This window comes from Scomber japonicus, chromosome 23 (assembly GCF_027409825.1).
Source record: "Scomber japonicus isolate fScoJap1 chromosome 23, fScoJap1.pri, whole genome shotgun sequence".
NCBI classification, from domain to species: Eukaryota; Metazoa; Chordata; class Actinopteri; order Scombriformes; family Scombridae; genus Scomber; species Scomber japonicus.
In genome coordinates, this window is record NC_070600.1 from 8041335 (window position 1) to 8068833 (window position 27499).

At 39.8% G+C, this 27499-nt stretch overlaps 3 protein-coding genes across 5 annotated transcripts; 2 read left to right on the top strand and 1 right to left on the bottom strand.

Annotated features, from left to right (window-relative positions):
- Positions 1 to 473: 473 nt before the first annotated feature.
- On the top strand, positions 474 to 7908 carry optn (optineurin). 3 transcript variants are annotated; one of them, XM_053314053.1, is made up of 13 exons: positions 474 to 604; positions 2814 to 2929; positions 3665 to 3864; positions 3991 to 4134; positions 4241 to 4425; positions 4607 to 4727; positions 4911 to 5026; positions 5232 to 5381; positions 5551 to 5635; positions 5729 to 5887; positions 6008 to 6150; positions 6716 to 6798; positions 6922 to 7908. In XM_053314053.1, exons 2-13 carry the CDS (start codon positions 2818 to 2820, stop codon positions 7032 to 7034), a joined length of 1611 nt encoding a protein of 536 aa, XP_053170028.1. In that variant the 5' UTR covers positions 474 to 604; positions 2814 to 2817; the 3' UTR covers positions 7035 to 7908. The 3 variants fall into 3 exon arrangements, with proteins under 3 accessions (XP_053170028.1, XP_053170029.1, XP_053170030.1); XM_053314054.1 differs by having other exon boundaries at positions 4607 to 4703; XM_053314055.1 differs by lacking the exon at positions 474 to 604 and having other exon boundaries at positions 2811 to 2929; positions 3667 to 3864.
- A 2249-nt stretch (positions 7909 to 10157) lies between these two features.
- mcm10 (minichromosome maintenance 10 replication initiation factor) lies at positions 10158 to 17038 on the top strand. The gene is made up of 17 exons (XM_053313961.1): positions 10158 to 10188; positions 10275 to 10571; positions 10683 to 10898; positions 11012 to 11149; positions 11291 to 11495; positions 11593 to 11758; positions 11853 to 12020; positions 13143 to 13259; positions 13350 to 13555; positions 13940 to 14034; positions 14237 to 14350; positions 14850 to 15335; positions 15630 to 15760; positions 15878 to 15991; positions 16146 to 16291; positions 16752 to 16794; positions 16907 to 17038. The coding sequence occupies exons 1-17, from the start codon at positions 10182 to 10184 to the stop codon at positions 16985 to 16987; spliced, it is 2730 nt and encodes a 909-aa protein (XP_053169936.1). The 5' UTR covers positions 10158 to 10181; the 3' UTR covers positions 16988 to 17038.
- Positions 17039 to 19564: 2526 nt separating this feature from the next.
- On the bottom strand, positions 19565 to 25392 carry ucmaa (upper zone of growth plate and cartilage matrix associated a). The gene is made up of 5 exons (XM_053314014.1): positions 25282 to 25392; positions 23952 to 24011; positions 23764 to 23859; positions 20907 to 21005; positions 19565 to 19653 (listed from the first exon to the last, which is right to left on the bottom strand). Exons 1-5 carry the CDS (start codon positions 25337 to 25339, stop codon positions 19565 to 19567), a joined length of 402 nt encoding a protein of 133 aa, XP_053169989.1. The 5' UTR covers positions 25340 to 25392.
- Between the last annotated feature and the right edge of the window lie 2107 nt (positions 25393 to 27499).

Below are 27499 nucleotides of genomic sequence, written 5' to 3' on the forward strand. Positions count from 1 at the left end.
TGTACATAAAATGAGCAATAAATAAATGATAATGGTAATTTAAAAGAATAAAGAAGTGACAGTTCGCTTTTTAAAGTGGGGTTGTATGTAAGTGGGACTTATGAGTCAGTAATATTACCTGCAGTAAAGGGTGGTCTGCACTGCACCTTTAAACAGATTTGCTGCGTTTTTGAGTGTTAAATCATTAATAAATAATTGACACCCCCCCCCCCCCCCCCCCATAACTATAAATTAGACTTTTGCTTATTTATTCATTGATCTTAAATATAAACTCCAAAAGAAAGAAAGAAAATATTCCAAAATATAAAACAATATACTATGAAAATAAAAATATAATACTCAAAATATAAACATATAAATATAAAATATAATAAATAAGATCATTAAAAATATTCCAAAGAAAATATTCATATCGTCAAAGTGATTTTACTTTGAAAAACAGTAAGCGGAAGTTCTGTCAAAACGTCCACGCTTGACGCTGCTGTAAACCATAAGCAGCAGTAACGACCGAAGGCTGAGCCACACATTTCTCCCCTCGAACGACTCTTTCTATGTGTTTGTTCAGCGGACGTTCAGACTGTGTTTAACTCTCAGAGGACAACAGGTGAGCTCAAACATTTCAACTACTTTTAATGTTTGCTGTGACGCAGTTTGGCTCACAACAAACCACATCCGTGTTGTGTAAGACTCTGTTTAACTTTTCTGTGTTTACCAAGAGTCGCACAGTGGACAGGCCCAGGTAAGGAAAACGAAAGTAACATGTCACTAAAAGAAATAGCACAAAACAAGTAATATAAAGATGAATACATAGAGATAGTGAGTCTATGAGGGTTATAAAGTGGTATTTTTCTGCTGCTGTCACTTAAGTATGATTAAACTGAGCAACGCTGCATTTTAAACCTCTTAAACATCAATATAAAATCATAACAAGTTCTTTAATAGAGATTGAGATATAGTGTGAGGGCTGAGGCAGATTATAATAGTCTGTATCACAACATACTGCTTTATTATGTTAATGTAATGTCATTATCATGTGACCTGCTGCTGATGAGATAATTAGATTTTTACTGGCTGTGTGCTCCTGTTCTGCTGCTTCATGGTCAGGCCCTGACTCACTGGTGATGTCAGCATACAGCTGTTTTTCATGTGATATACAGACAACACATCACACAAGATAAGACAATGAGAAGGAGAAGTAATGGCTACTGAATTTTATATGACTGTATTATAGTGTATCTAGTGCAAATCTAAAAAAAAAGGGGGGGGGGGGCATGATGTCATTTCCTGCAAGGGGTAGTTTTATACTTTCACTTTGACTTTCCATCTGGGTATACGTGAGAAAAACAATGCATACATTTTGCAGTTTCATCCAGACTAGAGGAAGTGGTTAGACCCCCAGATCACGTATATGAAGATGTTAAAAAGCTAAATGACTCATTCAAATCCATATGTAATAATTACTGTAAGGTAATTACTTTACTTCAGTAACCCTAAAAGTAAGAGACTGAGAATACTCATTGTTTATTTCAACTTGGGGATCTCTTGAGTGCAATTGCAATTTCTGTCACATTTAGCTCTTTAACCAATCAATGAGTAAAGTGGAGAGGATGGCTGATGGCTGATGGCTGTAGTCAAAGTGCATTCTCCAATAAGCTACATGTATCTTCTAATCAGTACCATCACTGTAAAGAATCACATGATCTGAGGCCTGTGTCTTACAGCTAGATTATATTGTTAGCCAGTTAGCTTGGTGGCTTTGTTTACGTACATGTTCACAAAGATAACGTTAATATTTAAGAGATAAGGCATCAATATAACAACCGTCTGAGAGAGAGAGAGAGAGAGAGAGAGAGAGAGAGAGAGAGAGAGAGAGAGAGAGAGGAATCAAGTTAGTTGGATAACACAGGAGCCACATACTGTATATTACACCTTTTTGGCTAAAAAATACACATATGCTAACATTTCAAATAGCAAACAACTTAAAATCTAATCTCATGAAATATAGAAATAAATGTGACGCAGCTTATCACCAACTGAAAGGGTTGATGCTTTTTGCTGCTTTTATTTAATACAGTTCATAACCTCACATCCACTACTGTAATGTAATGGTGGCACTGCAGTATCATTTAAAAGATAATAATAATTACAATCAAAGCTTAAAGTTACAGCTCCTCCCTGCCTTTGTACCTCCTTCATTCTTTTCAGTCCTCTTCTTTCCTTTTTTTCCCCTTGCTTACTTCACTTTCTTCTTTATCTCTTCATTTCAACCCCTTTTGTCTCTCTCTCTCCCTCTCTTTCAGTGTCATTTGTTATCGTACTTTCCTCATTCCTGTCATGTTTTCCTTCTGCTATTTTGCATTAGTGGTGCATTTGTGTGTGTGTGTGTGTGTGTGTGTGTGTGTGTGTGTGTGTGTGTGCGTGTGCGTGTGGTAGCAGTGAAAATGTGGTATGGAGTTTCAATGATTTGGAAATTCTCTCAATAAAAACAAGCAGAGTGGATTTGATAATGAAACACTGACACAGCACTGAGTGGACAGATTGATGCAATGATTTTGGACACGGTAAAAGTAGAGGGGTGGGGGGGGGGTTTCTAAACTAATAATAGCTGCGATGCTTGTGAGTGCTTTATTTAGACACAAAGTTATGCCTCTCCATCCACAATCCTGTTTCTTCACACAGCAAGAAAATTTGATTAATGTGTGCATCACAGACAAGATGAAACATGAGCTAGAATGATGTTGTAATATATCCTGATTGTAATTATTACACCAGTAGTCAAAGCACTTAAAAGACCTTCTATTTCTTCCCGTCAGAATCATGACGTCTGGAGGCCCTGTGATGAACGGCGACATTGCTCGCTCTCCAGGTACGCTGGAGGACACTCTGATGCAGATGAACATCCTCATCCAGGAGAACCGTGACCTGAAAGGTGAGGGGAAGTGTTGGGAGGAGGGTGGAGGTTGATGTTTTTTTAGTTGAGCTTTTAATTTGTTGGTGGTGCAATATGCAGTGTTGGGTAAGCTACTTGGTAAATGTAGTGAGCTAAGCTACCAGTTAGTCTACATTAAATGAAGCTACCCAAAGAAATGTAGCAAGCTAGGCTACAATAAAATGACAAAAGTAGCTCAACAACATCAAAGCTTTTTTTAAAACATTGAACCAACTTCCTTCCAAGTCATTGCTATCTAGTGATCAATAAAACTGTAAGACCCTAACCCTAACCCAATGTTCAGTTCAATAGTTAATTAAACTGTTCTGTCTCTGCTTTTACTGCTACAAAACCATGGCAACAAAAACCAACAAGAAACATACGCACACCTGTGTTTGCATGTATGTAAATATACAGGTGTAAACACAGCTAGGTTACGACCACGCTACTGACAAATGTAGTTAAACTAGTAACGCAGCTAATTGTAATGCCGCTACTGCCCAACACTGGCAATATGTTATAATGAAATAATGTTGCTCCTTAATACGCTGATGATGCCACGCTGTCTGGGTCAAAGTGTAGTTGGCTTTGTGTTGCTGATAGCTCGTTTCAGAGTTTCAAAGTGACTCCTGGGTTATTTTAGGGTGTCCAAAGATGAACGGAGAACATTCCAGTAATATTGATGTCTCAGTGATTTGACTTTGAATTCAAATCCTCTCTCTCCGTCTCTCCCAGAGGCCCTGCGTCAGACCAACCTGACCATGAAGGAGCGTTTCGAGGGTCTGACGGCCTGGCGGGAGAAGCAGCGAGAGGAGCGTGGCTTCTTAGAGAGCAAGCTGGAGGAGGCTCGGGGCCACATGGAGGCGCTGACTCTCCAAAACCAGGAGCTGAGCAAGAAGTTGGAAGGGGCGGGAGGAGCTCCAGGGGGCTCGCAGGTGAGAAAGTAACCTTGATTCTGCTTCTTATCCTGCTTGATATGATGCATTTTCGGATAGAAGTCATGATCTCAACATTTTAACTGGTTGATGTTAAATGTGAGTGATGTGTGATGTCATCTTCAGGGCTCAGAGCTGGAAGCCCTGCGTGCACATGTGGCGCGCCTTCAGGCTGAGAAGAACGACCTGGTGGCCATGAACTCTGAGCTGCAGCTGAAGGCCGACCAGGACTCTAATGATGACTCCTTCATCGAGATCATCAAGGTGTCGGTGAGGAGCCACACCACCAACACCAAAAAACCCCACTTCATATCCTGTTTATATTTTTAAAAACATTAGAAAGTCATGTGTCTAACTGGGTGTAATATGGTCTCAGGATGAAGGCATCGACGGTGTGCACGACGCTTGCGGTGCCAGGCGCAGCAAACGTCCCGAACTGAGTATGACGGCGTCCCGGCTGGACAGCGAGGAGATGACTGTCAGCCAGCTGCTGCAGTCCCTGAGGAACGAGACGCAGCAGGTGGAGCGGCTGCAGGGCGAGCTGCGGGTTTCCACCTCCAGGTAGAGGACCACCACCTGCTTAAAGGAACAGTTCACCCCTAATTGAGACAGATTGTCGTGATCTACTGTCACCGTCAGCATCAGAACAAAGCCTGTGCTACTGTTTTATTCATTTGTCTGATTTGTAGTACTAATTTTATCTCGTACAATTTCTCACATTTTCCTCCGTGTTATCTAACAGGATTAGAGACCTGGAGGAGAAGAAGAGTAATGTAGATGAATCAATTCAGACCCTGCAGATTACAGAACCCAAGGAGGATACTGTGCAGCAGGAGAAGGTATTTACTCAGTATCTCAGTAAAGTAAGTCACATTTATAGCTACGTTTATAACCTTAAAATTACACACTGGCCTCAAATGGCTTTACAATCTCTGATTTCATCATTACTGTGATCTTCCCTGAAAGCTGGCATCAAAGTTGGAATGCTTCATCTTCCACATTGTAATGTTTGTTTGTGTGTGTGTGCGATTCCTGGAATATTTCAGGCGGCGTCTGAGGTAGAGAACCTGAAGTCTCAGATGATGACGCTGTTCAAAGATTTGCAGCAAGCCCAGAGCAAGCTGGATGAAGCAGAAGGCATGAAGAAGAACCTGCAGGACAGGTCAGACAAACTCACGCTATGAAACCTCTAAATGCAGACCATCTAGTAAAGAAGTAGGCTTTTCATTCCTGAACTGACAAAAACATCACAAGAAGATCAGAAAAAAAGGCATTCCCAAAACATATGCAGATGTTTCCTCTTTTATCTGATGTCTGTATCCTTCTTATTTATCTGCTTATATTAATTTTTTACCTCTTGTGTCCAGATGTCGGGACGTGGAGCAGGACGTGGTGACTCTAAAGGCTCAGCTGGTGGAAAAACAGGCCGTTCAGACAGAGAACGACCGGCTGAAGCTGCAGCTGGACAGCATGCAGGCCCAGAGCCTGATGGAGCAGAGGAAAGCTGGGGAGGAGAGGTCAGAAAGCCACACACGTATATATATATATATATATATATATATATGTATATGTATATGACACATGATTAGCTTTGGAATTTTTGTCAAGTCAAAGTCAGAGTTCATTTCCCATCAGTGAATAGCCTGTATGTAGATTCTGAGTCACTGGTAATCCCCTTCCTCACAGGACCAACCTGGCCCAACTGAAGGATGCCTACACCAAGCTGTTTGAAGACTACAATGAGCTCAAGGAGGAGAGGAAAAAGAAAGGGGTAACTTTTTTTTATAGTATATGAAGACGCTTTTACACCTAATAGAGAAATCTGAGCCAGGTGTGTTTGACATGTTGTCCCCTGGTCCTGCAGGCTCAGCTGGTGCAGAAGGAGGTGGCGGATGAGCTGCAGGTGCGACTGAACGCTGCAGAAGAAGCCCTGGCTGCTAAACAGGACAAGATTGATGCCATGAAGCAGGAGATCTTCCAGAAGGAGAAGGAAATGGAGACCATATCTGTCTTCCAAGCCCAGGTCAGTGTGTTAAATTACTTTTCACTTTAAGTACTTTAAGTGTCTGGTTATGTCCAGGATGCACTGCAGCTTCACGGTGGCCATCATGCTTTTTTTTTTGTTCTTGTCTTCTCTCTGCAGGCGGAGGTCTACTCCTCAGACTTCTACGCCGAGCGAGCGGCGAGGGAGAAACTCCACGAGGAGAGGGAGAGACTGGCTGCTCAGCTGGAGTTTGTGAAGAAGCAGAACAACCAGCTGCAGGAAGAGATGGACTCACTGGGCAGGTAAGGAATGGAAAAAAGTGGACGAAAGCTGAGACTGGTAAACTTAAAGTCATACAGACCGACAGATCATTTATTAATTGGACAGTCATTCTTCATCTGTTGTGTAGATGCATGTGAGGAAATAAGATTCATATTGCATATACATTGCATTCAGCTCACAAAGAGTTAATGGATCACAAGCATGGTTAGATAGTCGAGACTGTAACTGAACCTTGTACATCATAAATAGTAAGGAGGCATCTTGTACTGTACACGTTTTATTGATCAGCTGTTCAAATACACAAGGTAGGACACAGACTCTTCACTTTCTGATGTTTCAGGTGACATCCACACACGTGTGTTACCGTGGTTACCTGACAGTGTAAATTATATACCATACAATATGTTGCTTATATGGATGGCTTAAAAGATACTGTAGCTTTATCGTTAATAGTTAGTATCAATGAATGAACCATTTTTCAGCTGGTCTCAGTCCAGTGTTTGAAAGCACCCTGAAATTTAACAAGTTTACTGCTAAGTGAAACATTTGTGCAATATCCTGACGTGATGTGTACTTTCTCAATAGGCGGTCACTGAATGAGTTGCAGAGGAGACATGGGTCAATGGGAGGAAGTCCACACGGAGCTGGTGCAAGTCTGGTTGGAAGAGGTACAAGCTGCTTTTTTTTTTTTGCCCTGAGCGTAGAATCTATACAACAGTCTGAGAGGGAATACTGACTTGAGAGCCTAAATGGAACATCTGAATGTAACACACTGTATTCCTGTATTGTAGGCACTGACTGGCAGCATCAGGGGAACATTCCCGAACACGCCTGTCCGAAGTGCAACGAGATCCTGCCAGACCTGGACTCCCTGCAGATTCACATCATGGACTGCATCAACTAGACTGTCATCATTATAAGCATTCACAACAGCTACATTAGCACTTTAATCTGAGTCTTCCTCTGCTTTGACCTGTACCTCTTCTGTGATCCCTGTGAATACACTCCATAGATCCCCAATAAACTCAGCGATGTTCATTCTAGGAGGGGACACACTTTGCTTTTTGGTAGAATTAAAGTAGAAAGTGTATCAAGGGATCCTACACATGAGAAGCAAGTCTGGAAATCAGTTGGCCATCTCTAATCCATTTGAATTTGATTTGGAATAGTTCAGAAAAACGACACATCCTCTGTAATTAAGCCCCATAAAATCTCGCACATTTTCCTCTTTGTTGCTGTAATGACTGAAATCTAGCTGATAAAGAAATTCTGTAAGGAGTAACGAGGCTGGAATATTAAAGCAGAATTTAATATTTAAGATTTCAGAATTCACTATCTGCCTGTCATGTATGCACATAATATAGTCAACCAAAGTTGAGCCTTTGCAGGTTGCATTTATGTAGTATTTGGTTGCTGAAGGTTGCTTTTTTTGTAGTTTCCTTGTGAAATTGAAAGAAATTCCTCATATTTTTTGCTTGAAAATGATAATTTAGCTCATAATTGGGTTGTTGGTGTGGGTAGTGAAAGGAGCATGTACCTTATAGGAACTTTATTTTGTAGATATATATTTTTATTTAGACTCTGCAGATGATACCAGGAAATAAGCAGAGTATGATCATAATATATTTAACTTGTTAATCAACAATCATCACTGTCAGTGACAGCATTTGTATACTGTATGTACATGCTGGAGGCTCCAACGTTAGTGGATTCTGTTCTCTGTAGACCCTGTGTTGTAATTCTGTGAAGGCAAATAAAATTATTTACAAATTCCTGTCCCAATGGAACTTTTAAAATCTCTGACTTGGCAACACCTGGTGGTTGTATCATGAAACAACTATGCCTGCCACATTTTCACATGGATTGTTTAATTTTAATCTAACTAACTAACTAAATATAATCCATCAGTGTAATTTGAAAATATGCTGTTAAGATTCTACAGACTAATTGCAAATACATTTTCAAACCTAACATTTATTCAGGCTAGGTGATATGTTTCAAATCTATGACGATATCAAAATGGAATATGTTTTACAATATTGATATCTATGTCTGTATTGATATATACCTCTGTATAAGGGTTAATAATCATTCAGTTATCAGTTATAAATCACCTAATATTATCAAGAAGCATGAAATGAGCATGTGCAGTATGTGTTCATCTGTGTTATTTACTTCTTTAGAACAGGAAGTGGCATTTTTGGCTTCATGTGCCACTTAAGCAACTTTCTGTGGAAAGCAGACCCACGACCTTCTGTAGGGAAAAAATGACTCATGCTAAACTAACAAAAATACAACTATTTTTATTTTCAGGTGATTACACACTGATGAAAACATAAGATATATGACACTCCATTTCTGCAGGTCCTTTAAATACCACTCAATTCTACACACTGCACCTTTAAATACCAGGCACCAGTTTTCCCTCGTTTATGGACACGCCTTTTAGATGTCTAAAGATCACCTCAACAAATATTACAGAAAACACAATGTCAAGAGTAATTCGCATTTCTTTATTCATTTTAACATGTATAAGTGTTTAATTTGATGCAGTGTAATAGTTAAACATCGGCCGAGAAGCTAAAATTAGACGCAGAAACCTATTTTTTTCCAGTCAGGCAAATCATCGGACGCCTGGCAGTAACCCTGACAACACAACAGGGTCCTTCGTTTAGCGCCAGTTTGGATTTTCTCCCTCGCTCTGCTCTGTGTTTGTGAAGCTTGTTAGTATGTGGCATTTTTATAAAATATAACCCAATTGTTTCTACATATCTTATGCAGTGTTAATTACTGGCATACAAACAATATATTGACGTGTTGTACTGGTTGTAGAAATCAGTTAAAGTTGCATTAAAGCTGTTAAAGGACGCGAAGCTGCAACTTTATAATCTGGGGTAAGTCAGCTGTCAATTAACATATCAGTCGATCCGTATTTAATACTTAAAGGTTTCATTTGGACATTCACCAAGAACTATTTTGTTTTTACCATGTTAGATATTGAACTGTATTTTTGTAACTCTCAATTTACAACAGTCAATTTAGCCTGAACAGCTTAGTGTTACACTGGACAGACACTGTTTGCAGGGCATTATACACAGCTGGGACTGTGCTGCCGTACAGGAAGACAACATCCCATCACAGGTTTTTGTCACTATTCTCTATGCTTTGAGAAAAAGTGATGAGGCCAAACCATTAGCACTAACTTTACTGAACAGTCATTATATACATTTTACAGCACATTTTTATGTGGTGAAAGTAGCGCCTCACAAAGTTAATACAAATTGAGTGTGATGTTTGTTTTTTTTGCTTTACTTCAGAACATAATAGCTAAGGCATGGCTTACACTATAGTCAATAATTTACACTAGTATGTCATTTAATACAGTGTAATGCAGTGTGATTGAATACGTGTCCATGTAGAGAACATTAAAATTTGATTTTTGTTATTGGTGCAAGAAGAAACACCTGTCCACATTTCAAATGGCATTAGTGCAGTAGGATACTTTAAAGTGTGTGAAACATGTACATACTACAAGTACCATGTACAAAATTGATTTTAACATAAATTTGGATATGTAACGTAGAAAATACTGCATGTACTGATAAGTATCACGCCACTCAGCCATGATTCAACATTATGCTCTATAAGAGCAACATTTCAATGACTGGCTATTGGCCACGTGTCAGTTTAGCCATTAAAACAACAATAAAGCAAAGAACAGTGAAAATAATGAACTAAATATCTGTAGTTCAGTTTGCTTTTTTGCTCAGTTGGTCCAGTATGTCTTTTGACCATCAGTTGTACATTTTGGGCTGTTTAATCTTTATTGTGTGTCAGCGAAACTCTAAGACTGAGACTGAATCAGACTGTTCAGCGAAATTTGAAATATTGAATTATATTGAAAAGGTTTTTTAGTTTTTTCTACAGAGAAAGCAGGTCAGGCATGTGGATCCAGCTTTCCTTTATTCTCAAATGTTATTAACAGTAAGTGTCTGCCTTTCTGTAGGTCACCAGCTCATCCGAAATCTGCCTCACTGTTTACATCTCTAAAATGGACAGTAAGTACAGTAATATTGGATTTAAAACACTCAAGAGTACAACTTTATTAGTAGCTCAAGACATAAGACATGTCTTTTCTGTCCAGGTGAAGATGATTTGGACATTTTGACATCCCTGCTGGCTGAGAGCGAGGACGTCGGAGAGGAACAGGACGGTCAGCAGCAGGCAGACGACTTGGACGACCTGTTTGACAATGATGAAGAGGAAGAATACAAAGAGGAAGCCGAGGAGGAAGAACAAGATGTGGGGAAGACAGAAGACGAATTGTTGGAGCTTTTTGGGGACGTAGACGACATTGAAAATGAAGAAAGAGACGCTCAAGAAAAAGAAAGCGGAGGAGAAGCCTGTGAGAGTTTGAACAAGTCCAAGGAAGATTTACAAGGTTTGTGCTGCAGCAGTTTGACTTTTAATCTACTTCTAGTTGATGTAAAGTGTAATTCAGCTCAGTTAAAAGTTACTTGTGTTGTTCATCACCACATCCTCGTGTCTTCAGAGGAGTTGAAGCGGATGCAGGAGCAGATGCAGCGGTTGCAGCAGCAGCTGGAGGCGAGCCAGAAAGTTCCCACCTCATCTTCTACAGTCAGAACCGCAGGGAGCTCTACTGGTCCCAAACCAGCGACCCCAAAACCAACACCTTCCCAAAAGCCACTCTCCAAAAAGACTCCAGCTAAACCAGCTGCTACTGTACAGAAGACAAAGACACAAGCAGGTACTACTTTTGCTTGGCTTACAAAAGTGGACAGTTTTGCTGCTTTATTTTACAATTAAGTGCAGAAGCAGTCTCTAAAGACAAAGACAATCTGCTTCCTTTTTCTCTCACAGCATCTTCATCCACTCCAGTCAGAGGAGGCAGCGTGAAGCTCCAGGAGTCCTCTGATTTCTCTGCTCAGCTGAGCTTCGCTGACTCCTTCAAATCTAAATCCAGAGTGGCTCACCAACCCAAACCCAGCACATCACCAGGTACAACTTACACCAAATAACAGCAATTGTTCTCCTATAGTTTTGCGGCCCATTGCATATTTGAAATCAACACTACATTCATGTTTAAAATGCCTCATGTACATTTATCTGAGAGTGTTTTCCTCACTGTTTACTCATCAGAAGACAGAGGACCACTGGTGGAGATAAAGCTAGGCAGCTCCTTCCAGCCAGTAGAGAGCACCAGCAAGGTCACCAGTCCTCCTCTGCGTTCCCCTCCAGCAGCTCAGAGCAGACCAGCTGCATCAGCAGGACAACCTAAACCTTCCCCTCTTCCTCCTCTTCCTAAAGACGTAGCTGTTGAGAAATACTCCGGGCTGAGGCTCAGGTCAGAATACTGAAGATGAATGAATTTGACGCACAAATCCAAGTTCTTCTATCAAGCGTTTCCATCTGAATCTGAGTTTTCTTCTTCTTGTTTTTAGAAAACCGAGAGTTTCCTCCTGCGAGATGGACCGCAAGATGGCCGACCGGCGCATGATCCGTCTGTCGCAGGTGCCGGAGCGTTTGACTCGGGAGAAGCTGGAGGACGTCGACTGGGTGACGTTCGCCGTGCTGGTGAACAAGGCCACGCCTCAAAGTAACAGCAGCGTAAGTCTATTGATGCTTTCATTGCTCCTTATTTACCCAAATCTTATAAAACAGAAACACTGTGATTGCTGACTTAAGCTCTTCCACCACGCAGGGTAAAACCTTCAGCATCTGGAAGCTGAACGACCTCCATAACCTGGAAGTGTACGTATCGCTCCTTCTGTTCGGGGAAGTCCACAAAGAGCACTGGAAGACGGAGCCCGGCACAGTCATCGGACTCCTCAACCCGAACCCCATGAAACAGAAAGATGGATATGACGGGGTGAGCACACAGTCTGCACATCTTAACATTCAATTCATTACTGTCTACTGGCTGAATCTGAATTACATGACATTGGATTTTCAAGTGATTCTGAGCTTGTGTCTCACAGTTTATTAATGTGTCAGATACAAGCTGAAGTTTGCACTAAAACAGCCTCCAGACATTTCATCTTTAGGTACCATCACCTGCCTCTAGTTTTTGAAGTCATGGAAAAAACTAGAAGTAAGAAAATAGATCCAGCAGAGGAAGAATAAAGAATTTGCAATGATTCATTTCAGTTTGTGCGCTGTAGCTTTAAACATCAGAAAAATGACCTCAGTTGTTTTGTAAGAAGTCTTTTTTTTTTTTTTTTTTTTTTTTTACTTTTGCTTAAATATAAACTTTAAGATATTAAAAGACTGCAGTGACACAGACTATAGTTTTTATGAGTGGTGAAGTGATAACTTAGTTTATATTGAAAAGTTAATTTGTTGTTTTTTTGTGAGTTTTTTTTTATTGACTGGTTTGGCAGCTGAAGCGTCTGCCAGTTAAAGCAGAAAACAGACTGTTGCATGACAAAGTGAAGTGTTTAGGAGAGGAGTGTGGTGAGGAAGGCCAAAGAAAACTGGTTACAACTGCAAACCACACACACACACACACACACACACACACACACTCACCACCCAAAGAGGGCACATAGAGTTCAAAGCACCTAATTTCCGGAAATAGGGATAGAACATTAATTTCTATTACTGTCACAGTTTGCACACACAGTGTTTAGTCTTCCAATATGAATTTGATACTCTCCAATAATTAGCTAAACTATATTCTAATTAACTCAGAATTGGTGGGAAATGATAACAAGCATTTTTTCACTTTTCGCTGACATTGTATAGACCAAATAAATAATAGATGGAAATAATTATTTGCCGCAGTTTTGTAATCTCTCAAAATTCACATTTTTAGGGTGTTATAAAATAAAAAAAACATGCAAATTCCCACTCTAGAGTAGCTGTAATCAGTTAACAACAACAATATAAACCTATAAAATAAACACAATAAAAAGCGTAACGGTCAGAAATGACTGCACTGTATTTATACTTTGTGTTTTAGTTAAGCATCACTTGTGTTGAATGCGTGCAGGTCAGCCTGACGGTGGATCACCCACAGAAGGTGCTGGTGTTGGGTGAAGCTCAGGACTTCAGCACCTGCAAGGCCATGAAGAAGAACGGGGATCCCTGCTCTCAGATCGTAAACATGGTGAGTCCGTCCTCTCCTTGTAACACCTCTTCCCCTCTTATATTTAGCTCCATTTGTAAATATTTACTCCCGTTATTCCCCCGTCTGCAGTTCGAGTGCCAGTTCTGCCAGTATCACATCAAAGCCCAGTATAAGAAGATGAGCTCCCAGAGGGCCGAGCTGCAGTCGACGTACTCCGGAAAAGCTCCCAACAAAGTGAAGGGGAAGGGCGGCGCCGGAGCCGGTCTGAGGGGGCGCCTGTGTCAGGACGGCTTCTACTACGGAGGCGTGTCATCAGCTGCCTGCGCCGCATCACTGTGAGTGCACGTTCTCACTAATGCATCATTTAGACATACTTCTCATCATATTACTTGTTTATAGTAAGGTGATATAGGTGGTATAATGTAGGATCTGAAAATGGTAATAAACTCTGTATCATAAAGAGACACTTTAACAGACAGTCATGTGTACTGAGCTCACAACACTGTCCCATTTGGATTCTGGCTGAAAAGTGTGCATTGAAGTCAGTTTGTGTGAGCTAACAGCATCTTACAAAGCCAGGAATGCAGTGTGGGACCAGGCACAACCAAAGCCGCTTGACATTTTTCAGTAACAGGTGTGTGTGTGTGTGTGTGTGTGTGTGTGTGTGTGTGTGTGTGTGTGTGTGTGTGTGTGTGTGTGTGTGTGTCTGCGTGTTGCAGAACGGCAGCCAAACCGAACAAACCCACACAGAAGACTCTGGATAAGCTTTTTGTCAAAGGCTCAGCTCAGCATGTCAATCAGGCCAAGAAGCTGGGTAAGAACTGATGCTTTTACATATTCTTTTTGTCTTTTCTTACTGTGATATTAATCTTAACTGTGAATCACCAAGGGTTCATTGTGCAGAACTCACTTTCTCTCAACTTGCTTTCATATACTCATTTCTAGCATCATCTTCAGTTCACTAAAATGAATTACTAGCACATTTTTCTGATTTGGTTTCATTGTGTATCTTTTAGTCATGCAGTCCGGAGACGTTTCAGGTTGTTCAAATGAATTCAAGAGCTTGTTGACGATGCCAACACCTGGTGCTCTGCAGCTCAAGAGACACCTGGCTCAGGATAAGCAAACAGGTAAAGTACACAGTAATATGACATCACCCTTGAGTGCTTTATGGTCTAATTACAATCCAAACCTTTTAATAAATTACTTTCAAAAGACTAAAAATAGCCTCTTGTTAACTTTTGAGCCTCTCAGCACCTATATAGTAATATTTATATATTCCTAGATTAGTAACTTGGTGTGCAAGTGTTTTTTGTTTTCATTTACCTGTTGTCCATCCTCAGTGTCCAAAGTTGCAGTTGGGCCTCTATTTCAGTCCATCTTAGCCTCTGACCTGCTGGTTTAGAGTTTAAGTTCAATATCAAACAATCAGTGTTCAGTTAAAGAGTTGTGGATGAAGTCACTGCTACAGAAACATTTATTTTGAAGATTAGAATAATTACAATTAAAATCTTGTAATAAAACATTTGACTATGACTAAAAATATGTTCATATCTGCTTTGTAATTTTACCATATTGACTGGTGTGTTTACAGCTTACAGTGTTTTTACTGACCTTGTTCGTCCTCAGTCCCCAAAGATGTGTCTGGAGCTCCGGTTCAGTCCATCTCAGCGTCAGACCTGCTGAAGCAGCAGAAGCAGAGGCAGCGGGAGCTTCTGGAGAGCCGTAGGAAGAGAGCGGGGGAGATCCAGAGGAAAACGCTGCAGAGCTCAGCCGGGTCGTCGTCATCGTCCGTATCGGGCCGAGAGGGTCTGATGTCCCCGAAAGCCGCCTCCGAGGTCCCCAAGGCCACCCAAAGCCCCGCAGCTCCCCACGCTCCCACCCTGGGCCGAGGCTTCTCAGAGGGTGAAGACATCCTGTTCTTTGACAACAGCCCGCCTTCAGCACCCGCCCGCAGCGCTCTCAGCCTATCAGCTGCCAAGCTGTCTGCTCTGAAGAAGCTGAGAGCCAAAGGGGCGGGGCTTCAAAAAGAAGACCCCAACGCAGTGAAGAGGAAGAGGAGTAACGAGAATGAGATCATCACCCGGGTGGAGAAGAATCTGACCTCACCAAACGGTACACACACTTTTTTAATTCAATTTTCCTTTTCTTAGAATGAAATGACAACATAGTCTCCACCAGTTTACAAATTGTTCTCTTTTAGCAGTAATAATTAATTTTAAGATTTAAAGTGATCATTTCTGTAGCAGCTGAACCATAAATGTTGATATTTTATTGGTTGCAGTTCAAGTGTGAAAATCCAAATGTGAAAGATATTTGCAGGCTTGGTTTTGACTAGTACATTTTCAAATTCTGCATGTACTTGCGGTAAATCCTACATAAAATCATCACTTTTTATCACCTGTGCAGGAGAATCATCCAGTAATGAGGAGGAGGAGCCGGCTCAGAAGAAGAAGCGAGATCAGCTCCGATACATCCAGTCGGAGGAGTTTCAGAAGATCCTCAACGCCAAATCTCGCCATGGAGTTGTCCTACAGGCGGTATGATGAGTAGATACTGGCACCATATGTTCATACAGCAGATATAAGTCTGATGTGATTTCCTCTCTTGGTTTGTGTGAGTTAAAGAAGTTGTTTTCTAAATCTCACCTCTCTCAGGCGGAGTACCAGATGCAGGAGCGCTACTTTGCTGTTCTGGTGAAGAAGGAGCAGATGGAGGATAAGATGAGGGACATCAGAGAGATGAAGTGTCGTGCTGTCTCCTGTAAAAAGGTACAACCTGTTTAACTTAAATGAGCCCTTATTTGGGATAAAATAACTATTAAGATAAATAATAACAGCGTTGTGGAGATGGTTTGTAGCCCCTGACTGTCTCTCAGAAAGTTTGAAAAGTAAGCCGGTGTTTCCCATGTTCTCTTGCTTCCAGTGTGGTTACACTTACTTTAAGCCGGCGGATCGCTGCGTGGAGGAGAATCACAGCCTGCACTGGCACGACGCCATGAAGCGTTTCTTTAAATGTCCGTGTGGACAGAGAGCCATCGCTCTGGACAGACTACCAAACAAACACTGCAGGTGAGACTGTGACTCGTGCTCTTGTTAGAGTATCTAACTTCCGATGTATTTCCAAGTGAAACAGGTTAGACAGGCATAAACATGGACGTGTCCTACGGAATCTGTGCCACTAAAAGTTTGAAGATTGATAGGTGGATGTCATATTAAACTTGGAGGAAAATATGATTCGATTTTGCTATAGGAATTCAAGGAAATGTATTTTTTTTTTTTTTTTGGCATGTATTGTTACATAGTTGCACAATATGACCTGGGGTATGATCTGAAAGGGATAAATAGGCATTTTTCATTTCATCTTTACTTTGATCTAGACAGGAAAGATTAGGAGAATTTGATTAATTCTCTATGGAAGTCAGAAAACAGACAGTAAACGTTTAATTGTCATTAAATGCTTAGTTGAAGTCCAACATGTGTACAAAGAAGTATTACTGTATTAATCGTTCATCTTCTTTTACCTTTTCAGTAACTGTGGTCTGTTTAAATGGGAGCGTGATGGAATGCTTAAGGTAAAATGTCTCTCTGTTACACAGTTTTTTCTCTCTGAACACATTTCTTTTTACATTTTACCGTTTATGAAAGACAACAGAGTTGATGTTTGTCTTTTTTGATTTATCGCAGGAGAAAAGAGGACCCAAGATCGGAGGAGAGCTGCTGCTGACTCGAGGAGAGGAGCACGGCAAGTTCCTCAACAGCAAATAAAAGCACCTTGATGATGCCTCCATCAGTCACAGCTGCACACTGCTGGTCGTGGCTGCAGCATGAATTATGTTTTTAAATGTAGATATTGTTTCTTTTTTTATTAATTATGGATACTTGACTGTATAATTATATCACATATGCTGAAATTAAAGTAATCATTTGTAACCTTTTGTGTGAAATGTCTGTTTCCACTCTGCTTGACACTATTAAACATATACATGATGAAAGCTATGTGCACTGAAGTTTGGTACAGATCTGGAAAGAATGAATAAGATTAAAATGTGTCTGTAAGTTCCAGACATAAATATACATATAAATTACACTGATAGTATGATGGCAAAAGTGTTCTTAAAATATCAACATCAGGTCATTTCTCACATTTTGTGACTCAGTAGTAATCCATTTAGAGATGAGCTTAAAGGACAGATTCGTAATTTTTCAAGTCTATCCTAAAACAATTATAAGGTGCCCAGATGAATACTGAAACCGTTTTACTTGCTGTAATCTTTTCTCCTGTTGATACTAACTATTAGATCTTCATGTGCTCATAAAGTGTATATCTACCAGTTAGTTTTTCAAGTAAAAAATCCCTCTGTATGTTTCCTTGGACAGTGTTTTCCCTGCTGAGCTGCAATGCAAAACTGCAACAAATTAATTTGACTGATTTGGATGGTTTAATCCTTATATTAGCTTCAAATAAACACATTTTTTCACAGAACGAGGACTTTGGAGTTTGAAAAATGTGTCTGTTCATTTGGGCACTATTTTAGGACAGACTTGAAAAATTGTGAATCAAGCTTTTATACATAAAATCAGTTTAAAAAAAAGATTAAACCTCTCTCATTACATTCACAGTATGAAAAACGTGTTCATCATTATGAACATTCCTAATTAACTATGGGGGAAAAAGTATAATTTATGAACTTACTCTTACTGTCTATTCTGTCATGCAGCATATGATTTGTTTCTGGTTTCTATGGAATAAATGGAACAACTGGTTGGTGGTTAGGATGAGCTGTGGTATGTACGCACCACTGCTGACAGAAGACAGTGCCACTAATTAATGGTAAGAAGTTAAAATGAGTTCAGCATTGAATCCAAGGACATGTTGGCTATGTGATCTTGGATTACATTTAATTAAAGGCATGTCACTTTTTTAAAGTATGGAGCTGTCAGTCTTCATACTTAAATCATTAAAGTGCCTTAAATCTTTTGCTTTATTCTTAAATCATCTCTGTTGTCAAAATCTTCCAAGTTCAGCAGTCTAACAGGCAGAAATGATTGTGATGAGGAGAGGAGAGTTATTTCTACATCCATGAAATGTAGAGCATATTAAAAACAGGCTGAGTTTTAACTAAGGGAGTATATTGATCATAATAGACATCCATGCAGCAGAATGATCTCAACTTTAAACCTATTTATTTGCTCTACATCTAACCACATGTAATTGGATATGAAGATAGAAATATGTGGAGACAGGTTGCTGTTGTACCACCAAAGTACAAAATTCTAGTAGAACCTTACAGATGATTTATGACTGTATAAAAATGATGGGTATATTATTGCTTGTTAGAAGGTCATTACTGTTTGTTGTATTTTTCTAACAGAAGGGAATTTGGTTGAAGGGAATTGAACCAGTCTCCAGTGTCAGGACAAACATCCTCTTTAACACACTCCATGTGTTGGTGTGGTGACTGTTGTGGCCAGGTGGCTCTTGCTCAAGTCTCTGAGCCAGTCCACATATGGCAACAAATAGAAAAAATCTGAAGTAGAATCATAGTATAGAGATAAAATAAGGCTTTTGGATCTGAAGCTGTGTGATTAGAAAGTACAGAGCGCTATGCCACATCATTTTGAAGGGTTTAATTTTTGCTCCTTATCCAATTTCTGCGTTCTTTTCCCCCACTCTCTCGACCCTCTTTCTCCTTTGCTATAGTTTGAGTCTAATATTTCCACTCTGGAATGTGGAATTCATTTCAGCCTGATGACTTCTGCAGTTCACCTCATCCTCTCTTTTATTCCACACCGCCTCCCTCCCTTTTAAATACTCCAAATACCAGACGCAGCTAAGACACATCAGTGGCCTCGGAATCAGGAAATTCATCTTTATTTGACATTTTGAATTAGAGACACATAGTCAGTTTCTTGGTTCAGAATAAAGCTACAACTCCTGTCTGTCAAGAACAATTAAATTCTGATGTAAAAGACTTATTGTGGCTAATGCCTCAGGCTAACATTAATATATAACTTGTATGTACATGTAAAAGGCGGTAGAAACAAGCATGCTAAACATATAACCTCCATTTATTATGAAGATACAGTACAAAAACTGTTGAATACACTTTACATTTTAACATGGAGACATTGCCATATCATTTCATAAAAAATTGAAATAGAAGAAAACATATTTTGTGGGTTAAAATGGATAGGAAAAATACAGATAACTTAGCACTCGCTGCTAACAATGGCTAACAAAAATCCCCTTTGGCACGGAGGAAAGGTGATTGCAGTATCAATGTACTGCTTAAATGAGAGGCGCCGTAACATTAGCCCGTCCTTCAACACAACAGAGCATGCTCAGTGGAACCAGTGTTGGCGTGGATAGAGACCGTCGTAGTTATACTCTCGATACTGCTCGTTCACCTCCCTCGATCTTTCATGTTGCTCTGTGGATTAAAAAAAAAAAAGATAAATTAAGTCAAATGTAACTGAATCCATAAACAACCAATTCTCGATAAATTATCCGTACATATTTTGGGTAATATTGTTAGTGTCTTATCATTTAGCTAAGTGTACGTTGTAGCGTTAGCGACGCTTTGTACACGTCATATTGACAGACCATAATTACAAATGGACAAGTAGAAAAAATGCTCATGTCACTCACATTAATGTAATTCCATGTCAGAGGAGATAAGACATTATTTAAATATCTCCCTCTTGGTGGAACCATCTACAGGTGTATCAGTGAACTAGCTAATAACAAAATGGCTGCCGAGCCTCCATGCTAGCAGTTGCATCCAATATTAATATCTCTTGTTTGTTTGTTGCCTTTTTCTCCTGACAGAAAGACGGTGACCATTAAATACAGGGACTTATGAAAAATATATGTTTATAGATTTTATATTCTGATTTAAATTGACCAATCTGCCAGTTTATGAAAAAAAAAAAAGTTTTGGTTGACCCAAACCACACAATACACTGTGAATCCAACATATAAAACCCAGTCACATATATTTATGATGAGTAGTTCTTAGTTTAGAAACTGCAACTATATCACACTGGACAGACAACCGCAGGGATGATTGTCAGCTTGGGTTCAGCCACAAATGGACACTTTGAATTGGTGTGGAGTCTCAGGCACTCTGCTGTGGCCTAGTTGCTCGTGTGTGTCGAGACGTTCGTCCAAGATCCAAAACTAAAACTCTGTGTTCCCTGAATGTGTTTTCTGTAAGGATTAACAAAGGTTAGCCCGCACAAGAAAACAACATGACACAACACAAAGGTGCCAATACAAAGTTTCTGTTTCATTCAGTGACTGAGGATTGATTTTTAGAAACACTTATTGATGTATTTCCAGCTCTCTGGGAATGATTATTGATGGAGGACTATTTTTCTATTGTTTCACTGAAGTTGGAACTAATTTGCACCTCTGCCACCTTGTGAATATGTAAATATGTCTACTGCTGATATCTCCCACTTCAGTGTAAGGTCCATTCTCAGTGTTTGTGCGCTAGAGGCTTCGAGTTTCCACATTACACTTGAGGGATAGCATATTCATTTAAGGAAAGCTCGCTTGCCACAGAGATCCTTCCTCATATTGAAGCTCAAACATGACTGTCAGTTGACAAGAAGAAAAACACATTTATGATTGGAGGGGGACTTCAACGTGGAACCAAAATTTGCTGAGTTCGGGTCATACCATCACGCTCCTCCTCAACGTAGTTCTCGAACTCGTTCCTTTGCTCCTCATTGTACTCCCTCCTCCGCTCATTGTGTGACATCCTCACCCTCTGCTCAGCTGTGGAGAGAAGTAGAGAAAACAGAACTGAAGTGTAAGCCAATCATTTTGTCTGCTTAAACGCTCTTCGTGATAGTAAACTCACTTACAGAAGAAGCACGTGGAGCCACTTCTGTTCTTTCTAAAAATTCTTAAACCATCCTTTCCTCTTACTTTTCATGCATGAAAATGAAAATGTCACCAATGCAAATTTGACAACTTTTTCTGTGGAACTCAATCCGTTAAATTGTAGCAAATTATTGGTATGTAAATTTGAATTAGATATCAAAAACTTCATCAATAGGATCATCAATAATGTAACATCTGATGGCAGATTTAGAACCATTAGATCTTAATAATTTCTTTAATACTATATCTTAATACTATGGGACAAAATGTACCACAACATTTGATAAATGTTTTAAATAAAATGTTGATAATTACAACCAAGGTTCCATTAGCACCTCATAAATACATAATTAGATTAACATTTGGGTATAGGAGGTGTTAAAACAAATACATGAGGGTAACCCATACCACTTACTGTAATGTATTAGAAAATTTGTGGTAACACCTACACCTCCCTCTTGCTCCCTCACTGTACAAAACCAAACATCCCCACCCAGGCAGGCACAGGGCAGCCACTGTATACTTTAGACATTACTATTCAGTCTGTGTTTTTCTTTAAGTCTCTCATGTAACAACAAAAAGCTGTGGGAATTACATCACAGGATTTGTGTAAACACACAGACCTGCATCTGCTCTGCAAATGTAGTTTCCTTCCAAATGGGCCAATTATTCAGAGCTGAGCTGTGAATAATATGTGGCTCACATCGTAACTTTAATTCATGCGCCCTCACATTAAAACTTCACAGGTGAAATACTTCCCTCCAAACAGGTCCCAGTTATTTCCAAATTTTCTCAGATTTTCTTGATTGGTCATTAAAGCTGCACAAAGCATAATTTTAATCTAAAATGTAACTGCACAGGAGGTGATATAAGCCCCAAAATATAGTTTTTCAACAACTTTTATTGCTATTTTTCGTATTGCTAATGCTGATTCTTTTAATGTCTGCATGCAAAGTAAAAGGAATGGTTGAACACCCAATTGATCAAACCAACCTCCACTTTAGACGGTTGGCTTGTCGGTTTTATCTTCAGAAAACCTCTTATAATGATTCTATTTTTAGTTTTTAACCAATGACCTGAACCCCTCATATACTCTATGTATTCATCCGCTATGGCACTAAGCTAATGCAGTGTTTAAAGTTTTTAAAAAGTGCTCTCAGACACAGCATCTGAAATAGGTCTAAATCAGTTTATTTTCTCATTAGCCTATTCTAAATTGTTAACATAAGACCTAATCTTGTTTCTGGAGTGTGTAAAGAATTACATCCTTTTTTCCTTTCTCTACCACCCGTCCTTGACCTACGTAAAAAGAGATACGAAGGGAAATTCATCAGAAGTCTGGAAAAAGACAACTATGGCTAAGACAACAGCGCTGAACTCTCACTGGGTTATGTAATCATTCAACATCTGTTGGGGATATTCCATGTACCTGATTTGTGTGTCTGTTCGAAAAATTGTATTACAAAGAGAAGCGCTGTTTTGCTAAATAGTATTAAAACGATTCTATCAACCCAAATGAGTTCCAGTTGGATTTTGAGAGTGCAGACTAAGGCTGTAACTATGATAATGGAGCCCCTGAGCCTCGTATTCCAACCCTTAGCTTCCTTTGCATCACTTAACTCGCAAAAACAAATCAAAGTCTGTTATACGCACAAACACACGCTCACAAAAAAGCTGTCCCCTCAGGTTCAGGTTCTCACTAAACAGGCTGTCAAGGGACATGATCAACCTTCTAAGTGTTTTATGTTTTCCAATTTTCCAAGAATGTGGACCTGTTTGTTCTGGAGCTCAGGCCCCATTTGGTATTCTGGTGGGTGGCAAGGTGAAATGACCCACAACCTGTCTCTTGACGTCACGCAACAACTTCTCTGGTAGGTTTTCCAGCATTTTCCAACAGAAAACAGGTGAATTAACAATGATGTGCTTTGGTGAAACAATGCAAATTGCAGTTGTTAGCAAGCCATTTCATGCTTCCATGTCAGCATGAATCCTGTGCTTAGCTACTGAAGAACTATTTTGTGATGATAAACTGCATTTTAGGGTTTTTTCATTTGGTTTGAGGTGTTTTTGGCTTTGTGTATCGCACTGATGCTGGCAGTGAAAGAATGAGCTTATTGTACCGAGAAACAGAGAGGGAGAGCCTGCTCCATACTACCCTGTGACTCCTTCTGCAGCCTCCAGCTCTTGAGTGTGTGTCTCTCAGACTTGCACTTAAGGGCTGTTCTATAGATCAACACCTGCTTCAGTTTTCAGTCTTCTCTGTCTCTTTTTCTCTGTTAAACCTTCAAAGCTTGCAGTCAAAACCTCAAATCATATCATCCTCAGAGTCCAACTACAAACCAGTAAACTAAACATTCCCTTTAACAAACATACACAAGCTCTACAGGTGGCCATGCCTGACATATTTATCTCTGCCCACAATGTGGCCACATAAATGATTTAGCACAGTTTGAGTAAATAAACCTTACGTAACACCAAATATTAATTTAAAAAACACATCTCCCTCATGTCCAAACCACAAACCAACCTCTTCACTCATGCTCCTGCTTGTTTTCTACCAGCAGAGATGACAGGCAACCCCTCTATTCAAAGATTATCTCTGCATTTAAATGCTTATGGTTAAATGTTAGACAAATGTTGGACAGCTTACCTTGGAGCTCTGCAAAGTATCCGGGTGAGCGCCGACTGCGGCGTTTGAAGAAGTTAGAGGCATCTGACTCAGGCATGAACACACGCCTTGCTGCCCCTAAAGGTCACGTCAGAAGATGGAGGTTATATACAGAGGACATGTGAAGCAAAAGTTATGTGAATTAGTTAAAAGTGTTGGACAAGTATCACCTTTAGAATCAGTTTCTTTTGAGTCGTCCCGTACTGCTGCACTGTCTACCACGGTGGAAACTGAGAATTAAAGGAGAAATTAGATTTAGTTTACTGCAAGGTTTGCTTTTCTCTCTTTAGCCATTGACGATAACTAATGAACTGAAGAACTAAAGAAACTAAAGAACTGACCCCAAACCTCATCACAAGATATCCAGGATTAAAAAAGACTTATAATCCTTTAAAAGACAGTGCTAAATATTAAAATTTAGAAATGATGTCTTGGCTATAAGACAAAAGAAACAAAAGTAAAAACAAAAGAAACAAGACATGATGGCTGAAACTACAGAGATTGATTCCCAGATAGCAAGGGACCTATGTTGTGTCAAATATACGGAAGGTTTTGAAGGCCATTATTTTCACTTTACAAATTCTTGATGTCAAGTTTATTTATAGAACATGTGTTGACCAAAGTGCCTTAAAGACAAATTTAAAATACAATTAAATCAAATCAAAAATATATCAATAACTTTAAAAGACACAATTAAAATGGCCATTATTGAAATAATGAAGAAAGAGGCTAGCTGGGATTTAAAAGTGGTAATAGATGGGGAGGATCTGATAAAAAGGGGCAAACTGTTCCACATTCTGGGTGTGGTAATGGAAAAAACAAATTAAAGATTAAAGCAGGATTACTACAGCCACAGCCATGCATTTCAAAATGACTAAGAATCAGATACTGAATGTCACTTTACCCACTGTGGTATGCCAATTTAGATTGATATTGCTCATTATCACCACTATCTATGCCACACCCGAAACAGAAACATGGTTTACATATATGTAAGTGGATTCTCAGCAGATGTACACCAGACTTGTATCTCGTAATGAAAACCGAGCCTGTGAGTTTAAGATTCTCTGAAAGACGAAATTGCAGCAAACATACTCTACCTACTTTCCTTACTTTCTGCGATATATCCCAGAAAGTGTAACTTAAACTTCATCCTGTCAACTGTCAACATGTGGTGCAACAAACATTTGTATTGGAAAACACCAACTTTTACAATTTGATTCACACTGACCCTGATCAGCCCTTAAATGAATACTATATTAATAAATTAGAGTAAATTACAAGTAAACTCAATTATGACAACAGGTTTAAGGTCAATGGGAAGCAAAATACCACCAGATTTATGAAATAGTCTTCCCAATATTAAAGATGACAACACGTATCAGTGCTTAGAACCCTCAAACCTATTCAATCTTCTGTATCTTCATGTCATTTAAGGTTGTATCTAGAAATAACCCCCCGTGCCTTTCCCCTTCCTCCACATCCAAGCAAGGTACTCACTGGTGAGGATGAGGAGGGTGGTGAGCAAAGAGAACACGACGACTTGAGTCCAGGACATCTTGAGAGAGAAAAGCAAGAACTCTAGTGGACTAAACTGCACACCTACCTCAACTGAACCGAGAGACGAGAGTAAGATGAGGGAGGGAAGGGAGGAAGGTGGAAATGGCAAAGAGGGAGGAGAAAAGAGGGAAAGTCACAGGAAAGAGAGAGCTACTGGAATTTCTATGGCCCGAGGGAAAAGAAGAAGAAAGTGAGGAGGAGGAGGAGTGATGGTGTGAGGTGAAATAAAGGTAGAAATAAAGGTAGAGAACAGTCAAAAATCTATCAATCACTGTGTACTTCCATGTGGGCGGCCTCAAATGGTACCCAGTTAAAAAAAGACTCAAACTGTGATAGCCAGAAATCCTATGACTTGATGCCAGAACAGTGTTTTAAGAAGTTCCTTGATGCACTTACTGCTATCTTATAGTATCTTTTGTGTCAATGATGAACCCATAGACTTATAAACATATATCTATGGATGAACCCACAGGACGGATCTAACCATCTGAACTATTGGCCTTTCACCCAATGTCACCCAATGGTTGGCTCCATCTCCCCCTGCAGGATTTTAGCACGTAACTGGAATCATGTTTTTTGCCAACTCACAAATGTTAGCACAATATTCACTCCCCTTTTAAATTCTTTTTGGTCTGCGCTAACTCCTAAAGGAAATATTTGGCTCTTTAGCTGCCAAATGCTACGCTGTGTTTTCCAGGTAGTTGCTAAATCTGCCAGTGGTTAGTGGTGGACAGGTAGTCAAAGCTTATGAGAGCTATGAAAGTGAACCAAGTGAAAGAATGAGCTTAAAGATGCTATAAAGCTCCTCATAATTAAAATACTATATTGGTTGATTGAACCATGACCTCCCTATTGCTGATAAAGGCAGCAATAGGGAGGTCATGGTTCTAGGTTTGAACCCACCAGAAGGCTGTGGCCCTTGTGTGTGGAGTTTGTATGTTCTTCCCATGCCTGTATGGGCTCTTTCGGGGTACCAAAAAACATCCAGGTTAGGTTAACTGATGAGTCTAAATTGCCTGTAGGTGTGAATGTGAGTGTGAATGGTTGTCTGTCTCTATATATGTTATCCCTGTGACGGACTGGTGACTTGTCCAGCGTGTACCTGGCCTCTAGCCCAATGTCAGCCGAGATTGGTTCCAGCATCCCTGTGACCCCCTAAAAGATTAAGCGTTATAGAAAATTAAAGAATTAATATCGGCAGTAATCCAAAACCAATTACAAATCAATAACATCAATAATGATGTTTATGGTGTGACCATCAAAAAACAAACACTTGATTAGGGTCAGGGGAAGATTTTGGTGTAAGTTAAAATGATCACTTAGGTCAGTCTGAGCCTCAGCAGTGGGACCATTGTGTGTGTTAATGAAGGAAAGTGGGGGGTGGCCTTAAAGTTAGGCAACCTTTATCATCGTGGCAAATGTAAACTCTTTATATAAAACTGTCCCGACTCGCCGCCACTGCTGCAGGTCATAATTACTATGACTGCTAGATGGTGTCTAGTGTTTGTCACTCAAATGTAACTACAGGTTGTCGGCGACTGAATTTACAACATGTACTGTTTTCTCGGGAGGACAGGCTGAGGAGAACTGCTGAGTCAGGTGATCATTTTCACTGGCTTCATCACTAAGAGCGACCTTTTGCACATTATACCTAATCATCTTATCCATTATTCATATAAAAGATCAGATCAGATTTGATCAGCTTTAAACATTCAGAAATTTGATTGAATTACAGTATAAACAACTTCTTTTTTTCCTAAGCCTTCAGAAGTTTCTTCAGAGTTAAGATTCTGCCTGCCACAAGAAAGCAGTGTCAGCAATGAAGATTTTGTGCCTCTATTTCTAACTCTGAGAAAGTGAAAAGGGAAGTCAGGATAAAACCTTACCTGAGGAAACAGGTTGGTGACTGCACGAGCAGATAGGGCCACAAACTGCACTTAATCACTTAAATTGGAGTAGTTTTTCAAAGCGAGGGCAACAAGGACAATTTAAAATGTTATGTAATATGCTTTGAGCTGTAAGTGTGCCTCCTCTGAGGTCAGTCACTGTGACTTTGAATGCTGGGATGCAGCTTTCAGATGCATAACTTTGCTTACATGTTTTCAAATCATGGCACGTAAGGTGTGTGATTATTGCAAATGAGTTGACACGAATGAGA

Coding starts and splice junctions, on each gene's coding strand:
- optn (XM_053314053.1), top strand. CDS start 2,818: ATGACGTCTGGAGGCCCTGTGATGAACGGCGACATTGCTCGCTCTCCA. Junction 3,865..3,990: donor GAGCTCCAGGGGGCTCGCAG/GTGAGAAAGTAA, acceptor TGTCATCTTCAG/GGCTCAGAGCTGGAAGCCCT. Junction 4,728..4,910: donor TTACTCAGTATCTCAGTAAA/GTAAGTCACATT, acceptor GGAATATTTCAG/GCGGCGTCTGAGGTAGAGAA.
- mcm10 (XM_053313961.1), top strand. Junction 10,899..11,011: donor GAAGACAAAGACACAAGCAG/GTACTACTTTTG, acceptor TTTCTCTCACAG/CATCTTCATCCACTCCAGTC. Junction 13,556..13,939: donor GCTGCCTGCGCCGCATCACT/GTGAGTGCACGT, acceptor TGCGTGTTGCAG/AACGGCAGCCAAACCGAACA.
- ucmaa (XM_053314014.1), bottom strand. CDS start 25,339: ATGTCCTGGACTCAAGTCGTCGTGTTCTCTTTGCTCACCACCCTCCTC. Junction 23,860..23,951: donor AAAAGAAACTGATTCTAAAG/GTGATACTTGTC, acceptor CGTGACCTTTAG/GGGCAGCAAGGCGTGTGTTC. Junction 21,006..23,763: donor ATACTTTGCAGAGCTCCAAG/GTAAGCTGTCCA, acceptor TTCTCTCCACAG/CTGAGCAGAGGGTGAGGATG.